Consider the following 22,404-nt stretch of genomic DNA (forward strand, 5'->3'; position numbering starts at 1 on the left):
TTTTTTTCTCATAGTTAAGTACTGAGATCCCTCTCCAATCTGCAGCTCCCACTTTCTGCAGGCCAAAAAAGTTAAACAAAAAATACAAGCAGGTACTCAGTGAGGACCTGAGGGATTCTCCCACGAGTAAAATACATCTATTTTCACACAAGGTTCTTTTGGTCAACTTCTGGGTTTTGCTCTTACTCCAGAATTGAAGCTACTATAGTGTTATAAATCTGTTGAGAAAAGAAATCTAGACTTCTATGAAGATCTTTAATATTTTAATTTGCCAAAAAGCTTCTCAAATATTTTTATAGCTACAAGTCACATTTATTAAATGATTCCAGTTACAATCCCAAGCACATTTACTACACAACAGACAATGCTAAATGGTGAAGAAAAGTGTCTCCAGCTTTTTAGTATAAGACAGACGATCTTTCATTAGTTCTTCTAATGAAAGCACTAGCATCTACTCTGAAAAATCTGGCGAAGGTAAAGAGTGAAAAAGAGGAGGAAGAGAAAAGGCAATCAGCCAATTTGATAAACTATTTTTGTCGTTACTGTTCAATATTTATGAAGCACCTTAATGCTAGAGATCTGACAAAAATTCGGTAAGGCTGTTCCAAACAATAACAGGAAAAAAAAATCACTTTTCAATAGCTGGCGGCGGAGGAGGAGGAGCACTATATTCAAAAAGTAATTCACTATACCTCATTCATGAATGAAAGCCAAATTTCACCCATAGGCTGTTAACCGATGCTCCGAAACTTATTCGCAAAGTACATAGAGAAAGAAATTGCGCTGGGCGAAACCTAACTCGGGCAGAGAAGCGGCTTCAAAACCTGAAAGGGAGAAAACGAGTCAGGTCGTTGCTCCAGAAATTTCCGAGCTCCCGGCTCCCCGGGAGGGAGCGCGGGCGCCAGCGGCGGGGAGGGGACGGTGGCACCTGTCACTCGAGCGGCCCCCACGGGGTCTCGGGAGGCTCAGCGGTCGCCGGCCTGGGAGTCGGGTGCGAGTCCCTCCCCGCCGCCCCGAGCCTTGCGCCGAGCGTCGGGCCGCGGCCCTCCCGTGCCCTCTGCCCAGCGGCTCCGGCCAGTGGGGCCCGTCGCCTCAGGCCGAGTCCCCGCCACCCGAGGCCGGGGCGCCGAGGGGAGCGCTGTCGAGCCGCTGCCTACGCCTCCGGGGTGCCGGAGCGGACACCCGCGAGGCGGGCCCGCCTCCGCGTACTCACCGGGCCTCCCGTGCCGCCGGCTCGGCCCTCCTCTCCCTCCTCCCCCCGCCGCCGCCTCTCCCGCGGCTCCCCGGGCGGCCGCACTGGGCGTTGGGACTGGTCTGGGTCAAGTGTCGGCAGAGCTGGGGGCAGGCTCGCGCCGGGCGGGGGTCGCGGTCGGCCCCCAGGCTGGGCACTAACGGGTCCCGGGGCGCCGGGGCGGACCGCGGCGGTGAGCGCGGCTGCAGGCTGCGGTGAGGGGCGGGGAGAGCGCGGCTGCGAGCAGGCGGGCGGGCGGAGGGTGGAGGGAAGCCCGGGCGGAGGAGGCGGCGTGAGAGCCTCGGGGCGGGGGCGGGGGCGGGGCCTGGCGCGTCCGCCGAGCGCGGGGGTTTGTTTATTTTCTCGGTTGGTAGCGGCGCTGGCGCTGGTTAGAGGTTCGCCGGTGACGTGAGCGCCCGAGTTGGGGGAGAGGACCAGAACCACCTGCTGGAGAAGGGGAGCTACGGGGGCCGGGCAGGGTCCAAACGCCTCACGTAGGCGGCGGCGCCACGGTCTTCGGGGTCACAGGGAAGAGAAGGGCTCTCCTCAAGCGGGTGGAAGGAGGGAGGCCTCCCGAGGGAGTGAGACTCTAGGCCACTCCCCCGCAGCAAGGCAGGATCACCTGCGACGCGGAGAGCGGTTAGAGGGCCCTGGAGTGGAAAAGGGCAGTGGGACCTGGTAGCTTGGGTTCCCTGCAACTTGGGGTTCGACCTCCAGGCAATGAAGTAGGGATGGTCCTGCAAGTCAAGATTCCAGTAGCAAGAGTACATCAGATCTCTGTAAGGAAAATAACTAACATTGCTCAGTTCCCTGTAGAGTTGCAGGGCGCTTTAACGTTATCTCCCTTGGTTCTCCATCAGGTCGTAGTGGACTAATTTTACAGGCGAAGTTAAGTGACTTACCCAAAACCTCACAGCTAATAAACGGCAGAGCCGGCACCCAGCAGTACTGGCTTCCAATTCTGTGAGCTTACCAGCGCATCACATTATCTCCATAAATCCCCCTGATTCAACTAATATTAGACGCCCCACAGGTAAGATGCTTCAGAGTTAGAGGCGAGTTGAAGATACCTTTGCCTTCAAAGAAGTAAGGAATAAAACAGATAAAACAGACAATAAAAGACAAACCATGATAGGTGCCACGTGAAAAGTGACAGAGTACTGCCGGGAATCAAAGAACCGTGTATATCTGTCTTGGGGATAAGGAAAGAAAGGCAGCATGAAGGAGTAGGCATTTGGGATTGACCTTGAAGGAGACAGGGAGAGTTTTACAGCAAGAAGGGATAGCATGAGAATATATATGAAGGCGAATCAGTGAAAGTTGTGTTGGGGAAAGACCAAAGACTCCAGGGTATGTTGAGAGGTAGAAAAGACAAAGGAGTATGGGGCCTAAGATACCAAATGGATGAATTTATATTTAATTCAGTATTTTGAGTTTTTATGGTTCAGAAGTTTGGGGGAAGAAAAGGAAGGTTTTTTTTTTTCTTTGTGCTAGTGATTTATCTGTGAGGGGAAGCAGAAATTAGAGGTGGAAAAACTGACAGATCTACTGTAGGCCAGGTAAAAATGATGAGTCTGACCTAAAGGGACAGCTAGGGGAATTTAAAAGAGCATAGTTGAGAGATGATGTGCATGCAGAATCTATAGAATTTGGCAACTGATTGATTAATTGTGGGTAGGAAGAGAGAAATCAAAGAAAATGGAGGTTTTGAGTTTGTAGATAATTGCAAGAGAGAAAAGAGACAATTACAAAGGAAAGGAGAGGGAGCTACTTCTTGGGAGAAGATCAGTTTAGATTTGGACATTTTAAGAATTCAAAGGGTTGTCAAGACAGCCAGAGAGACATGGACACTAATAAGTTAGAAATAAAGGTTTTGTAATATGGGAAAGAGGACTGAACTAGAAAATAGACTCATAAATAATCAGCCTAGGAGTGATATTGCTGTGAGATAAAAGAAGAAAACAAAGGTCAGAATCTTGGAAAACACCCTCTTTAGAGTCTCGCTACTCAAAACGTGGTCGGTGGCCCAGCAGCACTGACATGAGGATGTTAGTTAGAAACTCAGAATCTCAGGCTCCACCCCAGACCTGCTGAACCAGCATCTTCAACTTAACAAGAACCCGAAGAGATTTGTGTCACATCAAAAAGTTTGAGAAGCTCTGATCTAGGTGAGCCAAGCCAGCAAAGAAAGGGGGTGGAGAAGAAAATGGGAGGAGAATAGGGTAATGCAGAATCATCAAGACAAGGTAAATTGGAGTTTCACAAAAACAGGGCTGGAAGGAGTGTTGATCAACAATATCCAAAACCACAGAGGTTGAAAAGCACAAGGAAAGAAGGTATGTTTGCACTTTGTGATTAGGTAGTAGGGTCTTTGAGACCACATTGTTCTCATTGAAAGCCTGGGAAGAAAGATCCCCTTTCTGGTCAAGTTTAGTCTAGGGATCCATCCCATCTTCCCCAGTTCCCACGTGTATGGGACATGTCGAGATAAGTAGATAGATTTGACAGTGGGAGAAAGTAGTTCTCTTCCAGTTGCTTCTATTTTCTCAGCAAAGTGAGGAGCAAGATCATTTTGGCAGACTGCTAATTGTCCATCACAATTTAGTCTCCCTTTCTCCCTGAAAACACAGACTGCTTTTCTCAGCCTCTCTTTCAGTTGCATATGGTCAAGTATTAAGTTATAGAACGTGAGCAGATGTTATGTCTGCCACTGTCAGGCCAAGGCATTTACTTTGAGAGTACTTGTGCCTCTTTCATGCATTTTCCTTTCTGCCAGCTGGACCCTGGACACGGTGACTCTGATTCAATTATGCAGATGACCACAAGCCTCTGGGGTTGGCAGAGCCACAAGAAAGAAGGTGCCTGGATGAAGGAGAGCTACCCACTGACCTGGACACCCAATTATGTGAGCAAGATATATTTCTATTGAGTTGGAGCCATAACATTTTGCAGTCTATTTTTTATAGCAGTTTAGCCTACTCTAGGTAATGTAGTCCTTAACGGAAAGTATTGAGAAAAGAAGAGAGAAGGGAGGTGAAATCAGAGTTTATGAGTGAGGGAGAGTGAACTGACTAAAGAACATGGTAAAGTTTCCAGGCATTACTAAGAGCCCCATTGAATAAGTGGTCATGAATTTATAGTGAGGCTAGCCACTTGGTTATGCAATTTTCTCTAGCCATATTCAGTTGCTCATGTGCAGGCACTGAGTAGGCAGTTTTGGCAGCAACCAGGACTGAGATTTGACCAGGCAAGTATAAGGGGAAGATAAGGGCAGAGTTGGTGGTGATAGAGGCAAAGGAGGCCTTATAATTTCAGAAGTGGTAAGAAGTAAAGCTATGAGAGGAGTGAAGAATGGTGGAAAGATGGTAGAGTGACTGAATTGGTGTTTTTGATGAGGTTGAAGAATTGTTGAGGTTTAGTTACTATATGCAATGACCTTGGAACGATAAGAGATGGTTGGAGAGTGGAGGCTTGAATTAAATTAGAGGAGGAGCTGTAGTTACCAGTAATATTACAGTGTAAGGAATGCATATGAGAATGGATAATTGAGGTACCAGAGGATACGAGATCCTTTGAAGGGAGGTCAAGGAATTGAGACACAGTAAGGATTTTGAAATGAACATCCACATAGTTATATATATCTGTTATACATACATACATACATATATACACATACCCCTCACAAAGAATTACCGCAAGAGTGATTCCACAATAGTGTTGTAGTAGTGAGTAGTTTTGGAGAGAGTGATAGTAGCCCTAGTACTAAAATCTTTAATCTATGAGTGAGGGGTTGAATTCTTCAAATTAGGCTGCACAGGGACATCAGTGGTTTAATATGTTAAACTCTTGCAAATATCACATTTCATTAAACAGATGCTTTTACTTTTTATGTTGCTAAAGTGAGATTTCTAATTGCTTCTCTCTGACCTCTCAAATTACGATGGTAACTGCCTTCTTTTACAGGAAATGCCCATCTGTCTGTATTAAACACCAGACACATGCCAGGTTTTCCAATTTAAATGACAGTGCTTTAAAACTTGTCATAGACTACTCTGTCCTACCTCCAATGTGAATTTCAAGTAGATACATCTACAGATGCTAGCTCTGCCACATCAAACAATGCACAGTGAATGTTCAAAATCTACATTAAAAACCTCGGTTATAAAGAGCTAGATACTCTGTTTTACATGATGTGATTATTACACATTGCATGCTTGTATCAGAACATCTCATATACCCCATAAATATATACATCTACTGTGTACGCACAAAAATTAATATTATTATTATTTTTGAGATGGAGTCTTGCTCTGTCAACCAGGCCAGAATGCAGTGGTGCAGTCTCAGCTCACTGCAACTTCCACCTCCCTGGTTCAAGCGATTCTCCTGCCTCAGCCTCCCGAGTAGCTGGGACTACAGGTGCATGCCACCACACCTGACTATTTTTTGTATTTTTAGTAGAGCCGGGATTTCACCATGATGGCCAGGCTAGTTACGAACTCCTGACCTCAAGTCATCCACCCACCTCAGCCTCCCAAAGTGCTGGGATTACAGGCATGAGCTATAGTACCCGGGCCAAAAATTAAAATTAAAAATTAAAAAATTAAAACTTCAGTTATAGCTTAAGTTAACAGTAAGTAGGGACTGGCTAAAGACCTGATAAATTGAAAATAAGATTACCTGTAGCTTGGGAAATGATGTACCATGTTATGTAAGATAGGGGCTTTGGGCTCAGACTGCTAGGGGTAGAATTATGAGGTTATTGTGAGGATAAGACATGTTACACACACACACACACACACACACAACCATTCTAAAGACTGCAAGTACATATAAGCATTAAGTTAGGTATGGTTATTCTATTATCATACTTATTTCTAATTATTATGGAATTGCTTTAACTATACATGGACTTTTCCTACTTAGAAAATGTTCATTACATCTGTACACGTTAAGACCCAGTGGCAAGGGGACATCTGGTTAAGCATAGTGCATTGAACACACATTTGTCTCCACTTACTCCAGAGATCTCATTAAAATGACAGTAAAGGAATAAAAAAGATATAAATCTATAAAGAAAAAGCAAACAGGGAAAGAGATCCCAGCTGAATAAAATGCCAACAAAACTTAGAAGCATGGAAAGCAGATGGATGAGTGATCACTGACTTACCAAAGCCGCCAAAGTGACTACTTCAGCTTTTGGGAGAAGGCAGAACCACCCAGAAGTGAGCCTATCCATGTCACAGCACCCTGGAAAGGCTCTAAAACTAGAGCTGCTTTCTCTCCGAAAGCAGAAGGAGAACAAGGCTAAAAAGGAGAATTCACTGTGAATGTTTTCTAAAGAGAATGATCCTGCCTCCCCTAGATTCCCTACTCCATTCCATGCTGCCCAAATTCACCGGAAGATAGATGGTTTACTTTCTGGAGAGGTTCACTCAGAGCTCTCCTAGGCACCAGGCAGAGCTGAAGACAGGGATGACTCACTACACAGAAAAGCAGAATTAAGTGAAGTTGTGCATATTAAATTATAAGGCAGACCCCTTTCCCCCAGCTTCATTCACAAATTCAGATCCTAGAATGCTGTCAAGAGACTGGAAGCTTCTTAGGGGAAAACCAGCTGCTCCAAGAGAAGAGGTCTCCAAATATTGAGGTTTGGGGATCCCATGGTGAAGAGTGTGGCTTGTTGACTGTCTTTTACAGTCAGCCCAATAGTCAGTAATCCCTGATTGTTCCTACAGAGGCTCTCATCAACATCTTATTGCCTCATTCTTTTATTTGAAAAATTTTGGCTGGGCGCACTGGCTAACACCTGTAATCCCAACAGTTTAGGAGGCTGAGGTGAGAGGATCACTTGAGCCCAGGAGTTCAAGACCAGCCTGGGCAACATAGTGAGATCCCATCTCTACAAAAAAGAATAAAAAATTAGCTGGGCCTGGTGGTACACACCTGTAGTCCTAGCTACTTGGGAGGCTGAGGCTGGAGGATAATTTGAGCCAGGAGTTTGAGGCTGCAGTGAACTGTGATTGCACCACTTTCCAGTCTGGTTAACAGAGTGAGACCCTCTCTAAAAATAATACAAATTTAACAAGTTTTTCATAGATGGGGTATCTCTGTGTTGCACAGGCTGACCTCAAACTCCTGGCCTCAAATGATCCTCCTGCCTGTGTAAATTAGTTCAACCATTGTGGAGGACAATGTGGCAATTCCTCAAGGATCTAGAACTAGATATACCATTTGACCCAGCAATCCCATTATTGGGTATATACCCAAAGGATTATAAATCATGCTACTATAAAGACACACAAACATGTATGTTTATTGTGGCATTATTCACGATAGCAAAGACTTAGAACCAACCCAAATGTCTATCAGTGATAGACTGGATTAAGAAAATGTGGCACATATACACCATGGAATACTATGCAGCCATAAAAAGGATGAGTTCATGTCCTTTGCAGGGACATGAATGAAGCTGGAAACCATCATTCTCAGCAAACTATCACAAGGACAGAAAACCAAACACTGCATGTTCTCACTCATAGATGGGAATTGAACAATGAGAACATTTGGACACAGGGCGAGGAACATCACACACCGGCGCCTGTGGGGAGGGATAGCATTCGGAGGTATACCTAATGTAAATGACGAGTTGATGGGTGCAGCAAACCAACATGGCACATGTATACCTATGTATCAAACCTGCACATTGTGCACATGTACCCTAAACTTAAAGTATAATAATAATAATAATAATAATAATAATAAAGATCCTCCTGCCTCAGCCTCCCAAGTAGCTGGGACTACAGGCATGAGCCACGATGCCCAGGTATCACCTCATTCTTAAATGTGGTGAACAGTTGATGATCTCCATTTATTTGAAGAAACCTCCTTACATAAAAGAATCTACAATGAACAAACAAGAAAAGAAAAAAAAGAGCTTTAGAGGCCAGGTGTGGTGTAATCCCTGCACTTTGGGAGGCCAAGTTGGGTGGGTCACCAGAGGTCAGGAGTTCGAGACCAGCCTGGCCAACACGGTGAAACCCCATCTCTACTAAAAATACAAAAAAGTAGCTGCGCGTGGTGGCACACACTTGTAATCCCAGCTACTTGGGAGGCTGAAGCCGGAGAATTGCTTGAACCCAGGAGGCAGAGGTTGCAGTGAGCTGAGGTCATGCCACTACACTCCAGCCTGGGAAACAAGAGTGAAACTCCATCTCTAAAAAGAAAAAAAAAGAACTTGGAGGAAATAAAAGCAGTGCAGAAAGCCAGAAAACATGTCAAAATCAAGAAATTCACAAAAATTTTAACTTCCATATACTCTTCTCACTCAGGAAACTGCTGGAAGGAGCACTGCATCCGAGTAAAGGCGTATATCAAGAAACAGAAAAACATGTGGCTGGGCACAGTGGCTCACACCTGTAATCTCAGAACTTTGGGAGGCTGAGGCAGGTGGATCACTTTAGGCCAGAAGTTTGAGACCAGCCTGGCCAATATGGTGAAACCTCATGTTTACCAAAAATACAAAAAAAAAAAAAAAAATAGCCGATATGGTGGCACATGCCTGTAATCCCAACTACTTGAGAGGTGGAGGCAGGAGAATCACTTGAACCTGAGAGGCGGAGGCTGCAGTGAGCTGAGATTATGCCTCTGTACTCCAGCCTGGGTGACAGAGTGAGAGTCCGTCTCACAAAAGAGAAAAAGAGAAACAGAAAAACATGGGATCTGGTAAACCAGAACTCCAACAAAGCAGAAAACAAAGAGAATTCTCTAGACAAGCTTTTCCAACCCGTAGTGTGTGGCCCAGGATGACTTTGAATGTGGCCCAACACAAATTTGTAAACTTTCTTAAAACATACTTTTTTGTGATTTTTTTTTAGCTCATCAGCTATTGTTAGTGTATTTTATTGTGGTCCAAGACAATTCTTCTTCCAGTGTGGCCCAGGAAAGCCAAAAGATTGGACACTCCTGCCCTAGATGAAGGTGATGGGAGGTTCCAGGAAGTCAGCTGTGTAGCAGGCCTGGAGAGCACACTAGAGGATGGAAGGCTCTAGAAGGGATGTCTCCAAGAAAAGAAAATGGAAATGATGGATTACCTAATATGTCTGAACCTTTTGAACAAAATTTCACAACTCTGGTGGAAAATACGGAGATGTAATGGTGATAGATATAGAGAAAACTAAGCAACCACCAGGTGTGGTGGCTCACATCTGTAATCCCAACATTTTGGGAACTGAGGCAGGGGGATGGCTTGAGCTCAGGAGTTTTGAGACCAGGCCAGGCAACATTGTAAGACTGTGTCTCTACCTTAAGAAAAAAAAAAATTAGCCAGGAGTACTGGTGCACATCTGTAGTCCCAGCTACTCAGGAGGCTGAGGTGGGAGCCTGGGAGATTGAGGCTGCAGTGGGCTATCATCGCGTCACTGCACTCCAGCCTTAGTGAAAGAATGAGATCCAGTCTCAGAAAAATGAGAGAGAGAGAGATAAAACTAAGCAACTTAAGAAAGAAGGAAGAGCCGGGCGCAGTGGCTCATGCCTGTAATCTCAGCACTTTGGGAGGCCGAGGCAGGCGGAGCACGAGCTCGGGAGATCGAGACCATCCTGGCTAACACGGTGAAACCTGTCTCTACTAAAAATACAAAAAATTAGCCAGGTGTGGTGGTGGGCACCTGTAGTCCCAGCTACTCGGGAGGCTGAGGCAGGAGAATTGCTTGAACCAGGGAGGCAGAAGTTGCAGTGAGCCAAAATTGTGCCACTGCACTCTGGTCTGGTTGACCGGGCAAGACTCCATCTCAAAAATAATAATTTTAATTTTTGTGCATACACAGTAGATGTATATATTTATGGGGTATATGAGATGTTCTGATACAAGCATGCAATGTGTAATAATCACATCATGTAAAACAGAGTATCTAGCTCTTTATAACCGAGGTTTTTAATGTAGATTTTGAACATTCACTGTGCATTGTTTGATGTGGCAGAGCTAGCATCTGTAGATGTATCTACTTGAAATACACGTTGGAGGTAGGACAGAGTAGTCTATGACAAGTTTTAAAGCACTGTCATTTAAATTGGAAAACCTGGCATGTGTCTGGTGTTTAATACAGACAGATGGGCATTTCCTGTAAAAGAAGGCAGTTACCATCGTAATTTGAGAGGTCAGAGAGAAGCAATTAGAAATCTCACTTTAGCAACATAAAAAGTAAAAGCATCTGTTTAATGAAATGTGATATTTGCAAGAGTTTAACATATTAAACCACTGATGTCCCTGTGCAGCCTAATTTGAAGAATTCAACCCCTCACTCATAGATTAAAGATTTTAGTACTAGGGCTACTATCACTCTCTCCAAAACTACTCACTACTACAACACTATTGTGGAATCACTCTTGCGGTAATTCTTTGTGAGGGGTATGTGTATATATGTATGTATGTATGTATAACAGATATATATAACTATGTGGATGTTCATTTCAAAATCCTTACTGTGTCTCAATTCCTTGACCTCCCTTCAAAGGATCTCGTACCCTCTGGTACCTCAATTATCCATTCTCATATGCATTCCTTACACTGTAATATTACTGGTAACTACAGCTCCTCCTCTAATTTAATTCAAGTCTCCACTCTCCAACCATCTCTTATCGTTCCAAGGTCATTGCATATAGTAACTAAACACCAGACTTCATCTCAAAAAAAAACAAAAACAAAAACAAAAAAACAACTAAGAAGAAGAAGAAAGGGAATAAAAACCTCCAGGAAAAATAGTCACAGCCCTAAAAAACGACGAAATCATGTCCTTTGCAGCAACATGGATGCAGCTGGAGGCCAATTATCCTAAACGAATCAGTGCAGGAACCAGAATACCAAATACCATGTGTTCTCACTTACCTTACCCCTAAAAGTTAGATGCCCTTCCTCCATACTCCCACGGTACCCTCTATATTTTTACCAGAGTCATTATATTCCTCTTTACTTTGTGAGCCCCTTAAAAGCAGAGACCGGGTCTGTTTTACTCACTGGTATGTCACTACAGTGCCAGGCTCATTGTTTGCATTCAGATGGTTGTTGAATGAACAAACTCAAATGTAACTGCCTATTTACTTGTCTGTCTTTCCTCGACAGGCGGTATGTTCCTTGGTGGATGGATCTGTGGTTTATTAAGCTTTGTTTCTTTTAGCATTTAGCACTCAGCATGAAGACCTAGCACACAGAAGTTTATTCAATAAATTAAATTTGTCAGGATTAATAATTAATCTTTAAAATACAGTATATAGCATTGAAGAATATATAGAAAGTATTCTCAAGATACAGAGAGACATGGGTTGCTCAGGATTATTCCTTTGTGTTTCACATATAGGAAAGATCTCATACTACAGACTACAAATGCCAAATGACCTACTGTGCTCATACCACCCTTAACCTAGAAATAAAATAGAAACAATTCCTAAAGAGACAGTCTTAAAAATAACCAGCTAAAATTTTATCAACAACAACAAAAAAGTAGTTGGGGTTTCTGCTCATTAAATTAGTTTGTATGGGTAAGCACCACCTAAGTTTCTTGATTCATGGCATGTGTTCTTAAACCAATTTACTATCCACTAAAAATAAATGGTGATCAATATATAAAAAGCAGTTGTATTTCTTGACACTAGCAATGAACCATCTGAAAATGAAATGAAGAACACAATTCCACTTACAGTAGCATCAAAAAGAATAAAATATTTAGAAATAAATTAAACCAAAGAAGTGTAAGACATGTACACTGAAAACTAAAAAACACAGTTAAAAGAATGGAAAGATAGCCTATGTTCATGGATTGGAAGACTGAATATTGCTAAGATGGCAGTACTCCCCAAATTGATCTACAGATTCAATGCAATTCCTATCAAAATTCCATCTTCCTCTTTGTAGAAATGGACAACTGGTCCTAAAATTCATATGGAAACTTAAGGGACCCCAAATAATGAACAAATGTTGGAAAAGAAGAACAAAGTTCATGGGTTCACACTTTGACTTCAAAATTTACTACATAATCAAGACAGTGTGGTATGGTCTGTCATAGGACAGACATATAGACCAGTGGAATAAAATTGAGTCCAGAAATAAACCTGTGTGGTCAATTGGTTTTCAACAAATGTGTGAAGACAATTTAATGAGGAAAGAATAGTTTTTTTCAACAAATTGTATTGACACAACTGGATATCTGCATGCAAAATAATGAAGTTGGACCCTTAACTCATACCATGTACAAAAACTAATTCAAAATTGATCAGAGACCCAAATCAAGACTTAAAACTGTAAAGTGCTCTTCTCCTTCCATCAAAGCTGGTTGGATGTGATTTCTGTGTTCAGATACAATTTATGATACTTGCTTCTTTTGAGCATGCATACATTAGAAGAGCATTTTTTGATCAGTATGTTTACATGTAGTTCTTACAGCTTTATATATATGTGAGCTCAGAAACATATTTCCATCTGAAAAAGCACCCCTAATTTTCTGTCTCCTTACCCTGCTTTACTCTCTCCATAAGTAATGTCACTGGACTATAAGTTCCTTGAGGGATAGGGCTTTTAGTTTTCAACTCTATCAGCAAAAATATAAAGGTTGATAGAAAATATAAAGCAGGAAAATGCCTATAAATTAAAAGCCTGTAGAAATTTCCATCTTTACATTTTAGCATTTACATATAGATGCCATTTTTTTATATTTTCAGGAAATAAATAACTTTAGCTACCAGCCCACCCTTTGGAAGAGGTACAGATTATTTCCCATATAAGAACTAAACCCCACGGTACTGGCCCATGTCTTGAAGGGTGAAGGGCCAACTAAACTCACATAATCAAATGCTTAAACCTAGCTTCCTTTCTCATGGGAGATACTGAATTTTGTAATAAACCTTACTAAGAATACCTCATACCACTTAAGGTAACTCAGGAAAACTGTATGTTAGTATTCTTCTTTTCTGATTTGTTCACAATCCACTAGAATACTTATGATTGCAGGTTCCATTACCCTTAAAGTCTTGACTTTCTCTTTCCTTGGCTGCTCAGGTCATAGGTGCTGTGATCTAGAGACAAAATGTTCCTTACACTGGCAGATACTTGCAAACTAAGGGGAATGAGCTTCCTTCTGAATGTTTATGAAGGAGAGGCCACTGTGGTAATGTTAAATTTAATACACTTGTTGTATTTAGGAGCTAAAAGTCTCAGATGCTAAATGAGGACTGATTTGCTTTTTATTTGATCATATACCTATACATGTACAAAAAAAATTAACTTCTTGTTTTATAGTTTCTTTGGGGAAAAATAGTTTAAAATTCTTATCAGTTTTAAGAAAAGTTATTTTCCAGCCATAGTTCCATAGCTCACAAATGTAACTGTTACTAAAAAAATAAGTAATAAATAGCCAAAAACTCGTGGCCAAAGATCCAGTAAAAAACATCCTCTTTCACTCATAAATCAACGAAATAGTCATGAAGCACTTCTATGCCTATAAAAATAGATTCAGCAAGTCTTTAAAATATTTTTGCTAGAATTCACATTAATCTTCCCAGAGAATACTCTTATTTATACTGTTGAAACATACATAACTAAAATTGGGAATTTGTTTAGAAGATATATATAACTAAAACTGAGAATTTGTTTAGAAGATGTCTTATGATTTGCATATATGTAAAATAAACAACCATGTGTTCCAAACAGTTATCCCATTTTGACATCCAACTGTATGGAAAACTTACTTATAATTTAATCTTAAACATATATGATGCTTCAATTTTCAAAGTGCTTTCATTTGATAAAGCATTTATTTGATAAAGCAAGGGTATGTAACAAAAATATTCACTATGTAACAAAAATAGTAATTTCCCTAATTTGTGTTTCATTTGAAAAATATGATTTTGATATTAAATGCAGGGTAGTGATTCATAAATAGTTTTTTAAAGGATGTTTGGTTTAGAAAATGTCATTTAATGTACTCTTAATAAAATTACAGCCTGTGTCATTCTAGTCATGTCTAACAGCTGGTGACACCTGGAGCTAGCCAGGAAAATGTCTAGTGAAACAGATGGGCTTAGCCCCAGGCCTTGAATGGAACAATTCAGATGCTATCCAACCCTCTCAGGTGATGGGAATTTCAAAAGGAGATTAACTCCTCAGTATTAAAATGCCTTGCCCTGTTCCCATTATTCCCATCTAGAAAAAGCATGCTAGAAAGTAACAACAAAACTTTGACTTTAATAGTTATAAATTATGAAAATTATCAGTTAGTTGAACTCGGATAACTCCTCACTCCTTTTCATTCCTAGAGGATAGACAGTGAAGTGCAACTACAGCCCGCAAATGAAAATGAATAATATTAATCCAGCCCCTCAAGGCAGGCGAGTAGCTGCTGGTTTGTAATCTTGAATTAAAGTTTTTTTTATACACAGGTTTTTCGGTAGACAAATTCAGGGACATTTTAGCAGAGGAAAAAAAATAAGCAAAATAGTCGAGATATCATTGTTTTACAAAAATAAATCCCATTTTGCCTAGAGCAATTTTTTTCTTTGTTTTGGCATATCATTCATGGTTCTTCAAAGGTAAAATCACTTAAGTCCTAACTGCTTTCCTTCAGTGTATGTTGTTAGGCCATTGGAATTTACCACAAACTGCTATTTCTTGTAATTCTCTATCGAATGGCTCCACAATTTCTATTCAAATTCGATCTAGGATGGCTTCTTTTCATAATATCCTGAGTGAATAGTAAACATAGGAAAAGGAACCAGTATAAAAATATACCAGTATGAAAAATAAAAACCAGTATAAAAAAGTTATTTTTTAATGGCAAAGTCAGTACTAACCAAGAGTATTCTTTAGTGTTTAGAGATAGCCAAAGGTTGAATTTAAGTTTCAGTCCTTATGCCAGAGAAATATATTCTCTCAAAATATTTTTTGAAAATCCTTTGCTTGTCTATGGAATGCTTTCAAATAAACCTCTTTCCCCCGTCTCCCTCCCACTCCAGTCATCTGTCTTAGACCTATTGGAATCCTGGATCACTGTGGGAAATGAAAGGTAAGTAAGTACATGCCTATGATTTGTTGTTGGTAAGTGTGGCGTGGGGTCCAAGGAATGGTTCGTTTAAAAATAAGACAGACCACATAACTTTTTTTTTTTTTTTGAGACAGAGTCTCCCTCTGTTGCCCAGGCTGGAATGCAATGGCGTGATCTCGGCTCACTGCAACCTCTGCCTCACGAGTACAAGCAGTTCTCCTGCCTCAGCCTTCCGAGTAGCTGGAACTATAGGTGTGTGCCACCACACTCGGTTAATTTTGTATTTTTAGTAGAGATGGGGTTTCATCATGGCCAGGCTGGTCTTGAACTCCTGACCTCGTGATCCACCTGCCTCAGCCTCCCAAAGTGCTGGGATTACAGGCATGAGCCACCGTGGCTGGCCGATCACATAACTTCTTTTTTTTTTAATTTAATTTAATTTTATTATTATTATACTTTAAGTTTTAGGGTACATGTGCACAATGTGCAGGTTAGTTACATATGTATACATGTGCCATGCTGGTGTGCTGCACCCATTAACTCGTCATTTAGCATTAGGTATATCTCCTAATGCTATCCCTCCCCCATCCCCCCACCCCACAACAGTCCCCAGAGTGTGATGTTCCCCTTCCTGTGTCCATGTGTTCTCATTGTTTAATTCCCACCTATGAGTGAGAACATGCGGTGTTTGGTTTTTGTCCTTGCGATAGTTTACTGAGAATGATGATTTCCAATTTCATCCATGTCCCTACAAAGGACATGAACTCATCATTTTTTATGGCTGCATAGTATTCCATGGTGTATATGTGCCACATTTTCTTAATCCAGTCTATCATTGTTGGACATTTGGGTTGGTTCCAAGTCTTTGCTATTGTGAATAGTGCCACAATAAACATACGTGTGCATGCGCTCACATAACTTCTAACAATATTTGCCACATTGGACTTGAAAAATTATACCTTGCTTTATATAAGTACTGTAGTAAGCTTGAAAACACAATAATACAGTATACAAATAAGGTTTTAAAATAATTCCTTTTCTACTTTAGTTATATAATTATTAATAGATAGTTTTAAATTTCCAAGAATCATTAAGTATACATTTTTAAAAAATATTTAATTTTCTATTCTTTTCTGTTGTGAATGGTTTTGTTCCTTGGGCATATAGGGATCCTGCTCATTATAACAGACTATGAGATTGTTGTATTTTTCTCTTAAAGTACTGTAGATAACTCAATAGAGCTGTGTGTTATAATTAACCAGTAGAACATAATATCTAAGTCTTATTCAATATATTTGGGTTCAAATTACACTGTTAGCATTTCAAATAGTGCCAATTCTGTTGACTCACTGCAGAAATTCCTAGAAGGAAATATAAAAACAGACAAATGAGAACTATGCAAAATATCAAAAGCCATCATTATAACATCAACTTTTTCTGGGATTTCTTTTCATAATTTCCTTTGTTCTAATTACCTCCATGTTGGAGTCATGTTGGGGTCAACATGAAAGCCATTATAAAAATCAAACACTATTCCAGTGTTTGATGCTTTCTCTTTGTATGCAGTACATTCCAAGGAATGGAAGGAATCGCAGCAGTCAACCTTGGTGTAGGCAATAAGGGGTGCATTGTTTACAGATAATTTAAAAACAACAAAACCTATGAAAAGTCAGCCTGCTTTTATCAGCAGCAATGACAATGATAAAATACTTCTCCTTATCGGGCAGAGGCTCCCCAGTACCCTACCCTTGGTGTACTTCTGCCAACATAAGCTCAAAAGTACTACATGCCCAATGCTTTTGAGATGCTTATTGCAAATGGATCTCATTCTCGCCTTTATTTTCAATTTTTGAAAATATAAATGTAGAAGAATATATTACCAGTGTTAATCAAGGCAGCCTATAATCTGTTACAACTTTAAATGTTTAAAATATACATAATGATTTTTTTTAAAAAGTCCAGTGAAGTTGAGAGAGGAATTGTGGACATAAGTAACTTTCTACCTGAACTTTCAAATACTGATACCCCAGTGCTTTAAAGTCACGAGTAGGTGCCTAAGGAAATAAGTGAAAGATCAAAATATGTCATACTTGCATTTAATGTATGAGAATTTGTTTTGACCACAGAACCGAACTCCCACTAAGGATTTCACTCCCTGATAGTCATTCCAAAACTTAGTATAAGACTTTTATTTTTTTCTATATAAGGAATTTAGTCTCAAATAAGCATTCCTCACTTTACTGGCCTAGACTGAACAAGGCAATGGCTAGTGGCAATCTAGTCCACAATTAATGAAGATCATATTTTTGCTGACTCCTTGGACCCTGGGTTCATGAAGATATGAAGAATTGAGGCAACGACAAAAAAATACATTAACAAAAAGAAAGCAAACATTAAAGCACAAAAGCACCTTCATCAATGTTCTCACCACCTGTGGTTCCCAACGTAAAGAATTTTCCATGTCTGTTAGCTATAACACTCTAGAGTTAGGAAAGTAACTAGTACTTTACAAATATTTTTCCTTTCAAATGCTTTATTACAGTTAAGAGGAAAAAAGAACATAATGAACAAAAAAAAGAAAACCACAAACATTTTATATACATGCAAAAGGGCAATAAAGTGACAAAATGTTTAGAAAAAGCATGTGAAAAAGTAAAATCATTATTAGTATATGTAAAAAAATAATTTTACTTGCCTTGGGTAGGTGTCTAATTTTTTTCTTTCCTTTGTGAGAACACCGACTAAACTAGAATGACCAGAGGTTCATTTCCAGAATATATTATTCACGACGTTATTTATATGTGTGTTTGCATATGTGGCATGAAATGTCATATATATAAAGGATATATGTTTAACCAAAAGGGAGAAAAACACCATACCTTTGTTATTTAGAAATCAACTCACAATTGCATAGTCAAACCTAATCATTGTTGTTTTGATATAAATTTTCTTGCTTTATTAGTGAGTTGGCTTTGAGGAAATGTGTATTTCCACAGGTAAAACAAGTATGTGTTAATTTCTTGAGCAAGTAGGATTCCAGTATCAGAATACACTCTTAAATGAATTATTCCTAAATAACGCATAGCACATTACTTAATCTTATAAGGAACTTATTATTAAGATCTTCATTAATATTTATTTATAAATATTGCTGTGCTTGCTAAGGGCACTGACCTTTGGCCATTATATATATCTATATCTATGTATATATACAAGTGTATCTATATATACATTATAGCTATATAATGATATATCATGATATAAAATATGATATTAAATAATATAAAGTGAAATAATGTATAATGTATAACCTATATCTATATACAAGTATATATATAATACTATATATATATACAAGTGTTTATATACAAGTGTATATAATGGTAAAAGGTCAGTGCCTTCAACAAAGCACAGCAATAATATATTTAAATAAATATGTATTTATTAACAAAGATCCTAATTATAAGTTCCTTGTAAGATTATGTGCTATGCCTTAGTTAGAAATAATTAGTTTACACATACTTGTTTTACCTATGGAAATACAAATACATTTCCTTATATACTTGTATATGTACAAGGATATATACATATATATATGAAATATATATAATAATGGCAAAAGGTCAGTGCATTTATACATATTTATAATGTGTATGTTTTACCTTTGGTTTGTATGATTTATATTTATATATAAATATACATAAATTTATAAAAATGGAAGATTAGCTGGAAACCAGAATCTGACTTCAAACAGTCCCTGGTAAAAATAAAATTTCCCAGTTAAGTTTGTAAATTAGTTTTTTGAAATTTAGAAAATAGTATCTCATTGGACCAATATTTATAAATTGTTTCATTCCCAGGTAAGTCCACAGAAATCTATTTAATTTAAATAAATTTTAGTACCATGATTAAGAGATATTTTCCTTTTTATAAGTTTGTTTTGTTTTGGTTTGTTTCCTAAAGGAACTGGTTTTTAGCAAGGAGACCAAGAAACTCTACTCCCTAGGGGCTAGCAATGAGAGAAAGGAAGCCTTAAGTCTTTGAGCACAGGGTGACAGTTTGGGTCCTATGTGAGATGATCAAATCCACAGCAACAGAGGAAAGGACAAAAGGAAAAGGTCTGTAGCAGCACTACATCAGAAAAAATGGATTCAGCAAGGAAGTGGGTGACTCTGAGTAAGCATCCATGTCAGGATGGTTTTGCTACAGCCCCCAACAAAACATTAATTAGTTTAAGAAACTCAACTTCGGTTTACAAGTGTTTTGGAAAAGTAACAAAGAACAACATAAGTAACAAAATAATTCCTCAGGTCATTACAATGGATGTTTCCTATAACTGAAAAATATGGTTAAAAAGTACAAACTACATTTGGTGTGCAAACTGTTTAATTCTTAATTCCAAACTAAATTGTACATTATATAGTAAAATTTTGACCAGAAAAACTTGGAGATTTTAGTAAAAATTTCATTGACATATTTACAGCCCCAGTGTAGTTTGGCCGGTGTGCAAAGCCTGAGTAAGGAGGTTATAGAAAAAAATATCAGACTTAAGCCCATCAAATCATTAAAGATGCTTTGGCAAGACTTCAAGCTTTACAGACATACTCCATGTGACCAGAGATGTCATAACCAGTGTTCTTTCTCTTGAAATGTTAGAATGCTTTAGTTTTATTCTATAATTTCCGTGTTCCATGGAACAGCATTCATTTCTCCCAATTTTAGTAACATAATGAGAGATATATTGAGTGTAAGAGCAGGAAAGACATGAAAACTTATATTGCATAATATTAGCAAACAAAAAAGATAGCATTATAAATTTTTAAAAATCCAAAAAAAATTCCAGAAATAGAACAGTGAGCATGTTTAAAAAGTCAGGACTGACCGTTTCTGTGAGTTCTGAGGACTGTAAATGAGCCTCAATCCATAAAGCTGAGAGGTTGTCTTAGCCCACATATGCAGCAGGTGACTCCCTCTGACAAAAGCAAGATTTAGCTGGATCTTTTAAAAAAAAAACAATATACTTGTATTTGAGAATAACAATAATATAGTTATATTGTAACATACTTTTATGATGTACATTTATATTATATAATAATACATACTTGATAGATATTTTAGTCTATTACTAGTTTTATTCTTCAAATATGCCTGGAAAAACATTTAAGCGTATTTATAAATGTAAATATTTAAATGTTATCAAGTATTGGAAAACATGTTTGATTACTATGGGAATATAAACTAAAACTCCCCGAGTATATATAGAAGATGTACACATCTATAGCATATAAAAGAATTAGGGATTCCTTCCTCCCCTTCTTCCTTTATTCTGAGGAAAGAGGTAGTGAACTTAAGCTTTAGTTTTTAACAGGTTAGAAAAAGGAATCTTTTTACATATCTACTAAAAGTTCTATTATTCAATGTCTAAGTTTTTAAGTCCCTTGGTTTCCTAGATACTTCGATGGAATCAGCAGCCATTGATCCAATGCCAACTCCAAGACTGGAACGTCGCAATGATAGTTCCAAGGCGGAAATTTGACGTAATTCTTTTCGACACAGTTTTACAGGTGTGACACCATGAAGTCGTCCCACATTTCCCACAACCTGAATTTGGGATGACAGTCGACTGTGAGATTTTGTAAACTGATTATCATCTGTTTCTGTTTTATTCTCATTACCTAACATATGCCCACTGGGGGGTGCTAAAGAACTATGAATTGAAGGTAATTCTGGGATATCTTCCCAGAGCTTTTGAGGATTTGGCTGTGTTCTTAAGCTGTTTGCTGAACTGTCCATTTCTCTTTCTCTTCCACTTAATTTCATACTTTCAGGTCTGGATGCCCATTTTAATTCTTCTGAAAGCATGCCTCCTCCTTCTGGCTTCAGGACTCCATCTCCAGCCTCTTGATCTAAAAGTAATCCCCAAACCAAAAAATTAGATACTATTTCCTCAAAATTAGGTATTTTAATCAAAACATCTTAACATAAATACATTATTGTCACCCAATATGCATAATGTTTTTCAACTTTTTTGTTAAATGACTTATTTTAGATGAACAGATGTGTGAATATGAATATTTTTATTTCACTTATAGGCATCTTGCATGTGAATAACTCACAACTTTAATTCATGGAACGAATTGAGAAATAGTCTTTTGGGGGTTTGGTACTCCCTGGAAACATAAGAGTGCTTTGGGCACCTCTGGTACCTTTCCATGCCTGCTTTCTCTGCTGTTCTTGCTACTAGTGAATTCTAAATCATGGCCAAGTGATGCCAGCACTGGATAATATTGGCTCTGCCCCATATCTCGAGGGAAAACTCTGGGACTTGGCATTATATGTGTGGGAATCTGGCCTTGGTTGGCACTCCCAGCATGATAGTGGGGTTCTCCTGTCTGAATGTACTCTGGGGTGTGCGCCACAATTTCTGTCATCGAAATGGAGATGAGAGAATATGCCCTTGGTGGGGACACCCCACTGGAATTAGAGTGAAGAGATCAAAGCTAGAGGTTCTTAAATCAAAGAATATCTAATAGCAAAGACAAAAACTTGCTTAAGGGAAATGCATACAAGTACTAGACCTAATACGATGAAAAATGCCAACTTCAATATATTGATGCATGCTTAGTATACTTTCAGTCCTGCAAAGACAAAGTTTTTTTTTTGTTTTTTTTTTTTGAGACGGAGTCTCGCTCTGTCGCCCAGGTTGGAGTGCAGTGGCGTGATCTCGGCTCACTGCAAGCTCCGCTTCCTGGGTTCACGCCATTCTCCTGCCTCAGCCTCCCTAGTAGCTGGGACTACAGGCGCCCGCCACCACGCCCGGCTAATTTTTTGTATTTTTAGTAGAGATGGGGTTTCACCGTGTTAGCCAGGATGGTCTCGATCTCCTGACCCCAGGTGATCTGCCTGCCTTGGCCTCCCAAAGTGCTGGGATTACAGGCATGAGCCACCGCACCTGGCCCAGTCCTGCCAAGACAAAGTTTTAAAACACAGGTTGCACATTGGCAGCTCTCAAGCCAAATCTGGCCCATAGACATGTTTTGCTTGGCCTATAATGTTAGTAATACTTGACCCAAGATTTAAAATTTGAAAAGTTTCATATAAAAATATAGATTTACAGCTTTTCTAGAAAAACTATAAGAGTTAACA

At 39.4% G+C, this 22,404-nt stretch overlaps 3 protein-coding genes across 54 annotated transcripts in view; 1 reads left to right on the plus strand and 2 right to left on the minus strand.

The window, feature by feature from the left end:
• The window catches only part of GKAP1 (G kinase anchoring protein 1), an 81,321-nt gene extending 79,980 nt beyond the window's left edge, over positions 1-1,341 (minus strand). Inside the window, exons 1-2 of one of the 3 annotated variants that reach the window (XM_009456681.5) lie at positions 1,214-1,341; positions 693-824 (exon numbers count right to left, since the gene is read on the minus strand). The gene's annotated coding sequence lies outside the window, so the exon portion shown is untranslated. Of the gene's footprint in view, positions 1-692; positions 825-928; positions 1,053-1,213 lie in introns of those variants that run through there. The other 2 variants (NM_001246567.1, XM_063787131.1) reach the window with 2 other exon arrangements.
• Positions 436-20,912, plus strand: LOC107976694 (collagen, type I, alpha 1a-like). Its single transcript, XM_063787342.1, has 6 exons — positions 436-593; positions 728-1,446; positions 2,092-2,264; positions 4,008-4,136; positions 15,230-15,279; positions 19,222-20,912. The coding sequence occupies exons 1-3, from the start codon at positions 436-438 to the stop codon at positions 2,196-2,198; spliced, it is 984 nt and encodes a 327-aa protein (XP_063643412.1). The 3' UTR covers positions 2,199-2,264; positions 4,008-4,136; positions 15,230-15,279; positions 19,222-20,912.
• The window catches only part of KIF27 (kinesin family member 27), an 85,058-nt gene continuing 83,212 nt past the window's right edge, over positions 20,559-22,404 (minus strand). For 45 of the 50 annotated variants that reach the window (XM_024345669.3, XM_054658073.2, XM_024345675.3 and 42 more), the window contains one exon: positions 20,559-21,164. In XM_024345669.3, the coding sequence (XP_024201437.2) occupies positions 20,680-21,164 (485 nt within the window). In that variant the 3' untranslated portion in view covers positions 20,559-20,679. The remainder of the gene's footprint in view (positions 21,165-22,404) is intronic. The other 5 variants (XM_054658107.2, XM_063787801.1, XM_063787800.1 and 2 more) reach the window with 1 other exon arrangement.

The sequence above is a fragment of the Pan troglodytes genome, chromosome 11 (assembly GCF_028858775.2).
Source record: "Pan troglodytes isolate AG18354 chromosome 11, NHGRI_mPanTro3-v2.0_pri, whole genome shotgun sequence".
Lineage (NCBI taxonomy): Eukaryota > Metazoa > Chordata > Mammalia > Primates > Hominidae > Pan > Pan troglodytes.

Coding starts and splice junctions, on each gene's coding strand:
- LOC107976694 (XM_063787342.1), top strand. CDS start 436: ATGAAAGCACTAGCATCTACTCTGAAAAATCTGGCGAAGGTAAAGAGT. Junction 594..727: donor AGAGATCTGACAAAAATTCG/GTAAGGCTGTTC, acceptor TTTCACCCATAG/GCTGTTAACCGATGCTCCGA. Junction 1,447..2,091: donor GAGCGCGGCTGCAGGCTGCG/GTGAGGGGCGGG, acceptor GTTCTCCATCAG/GTCGTAGTGGACTAATTTTA.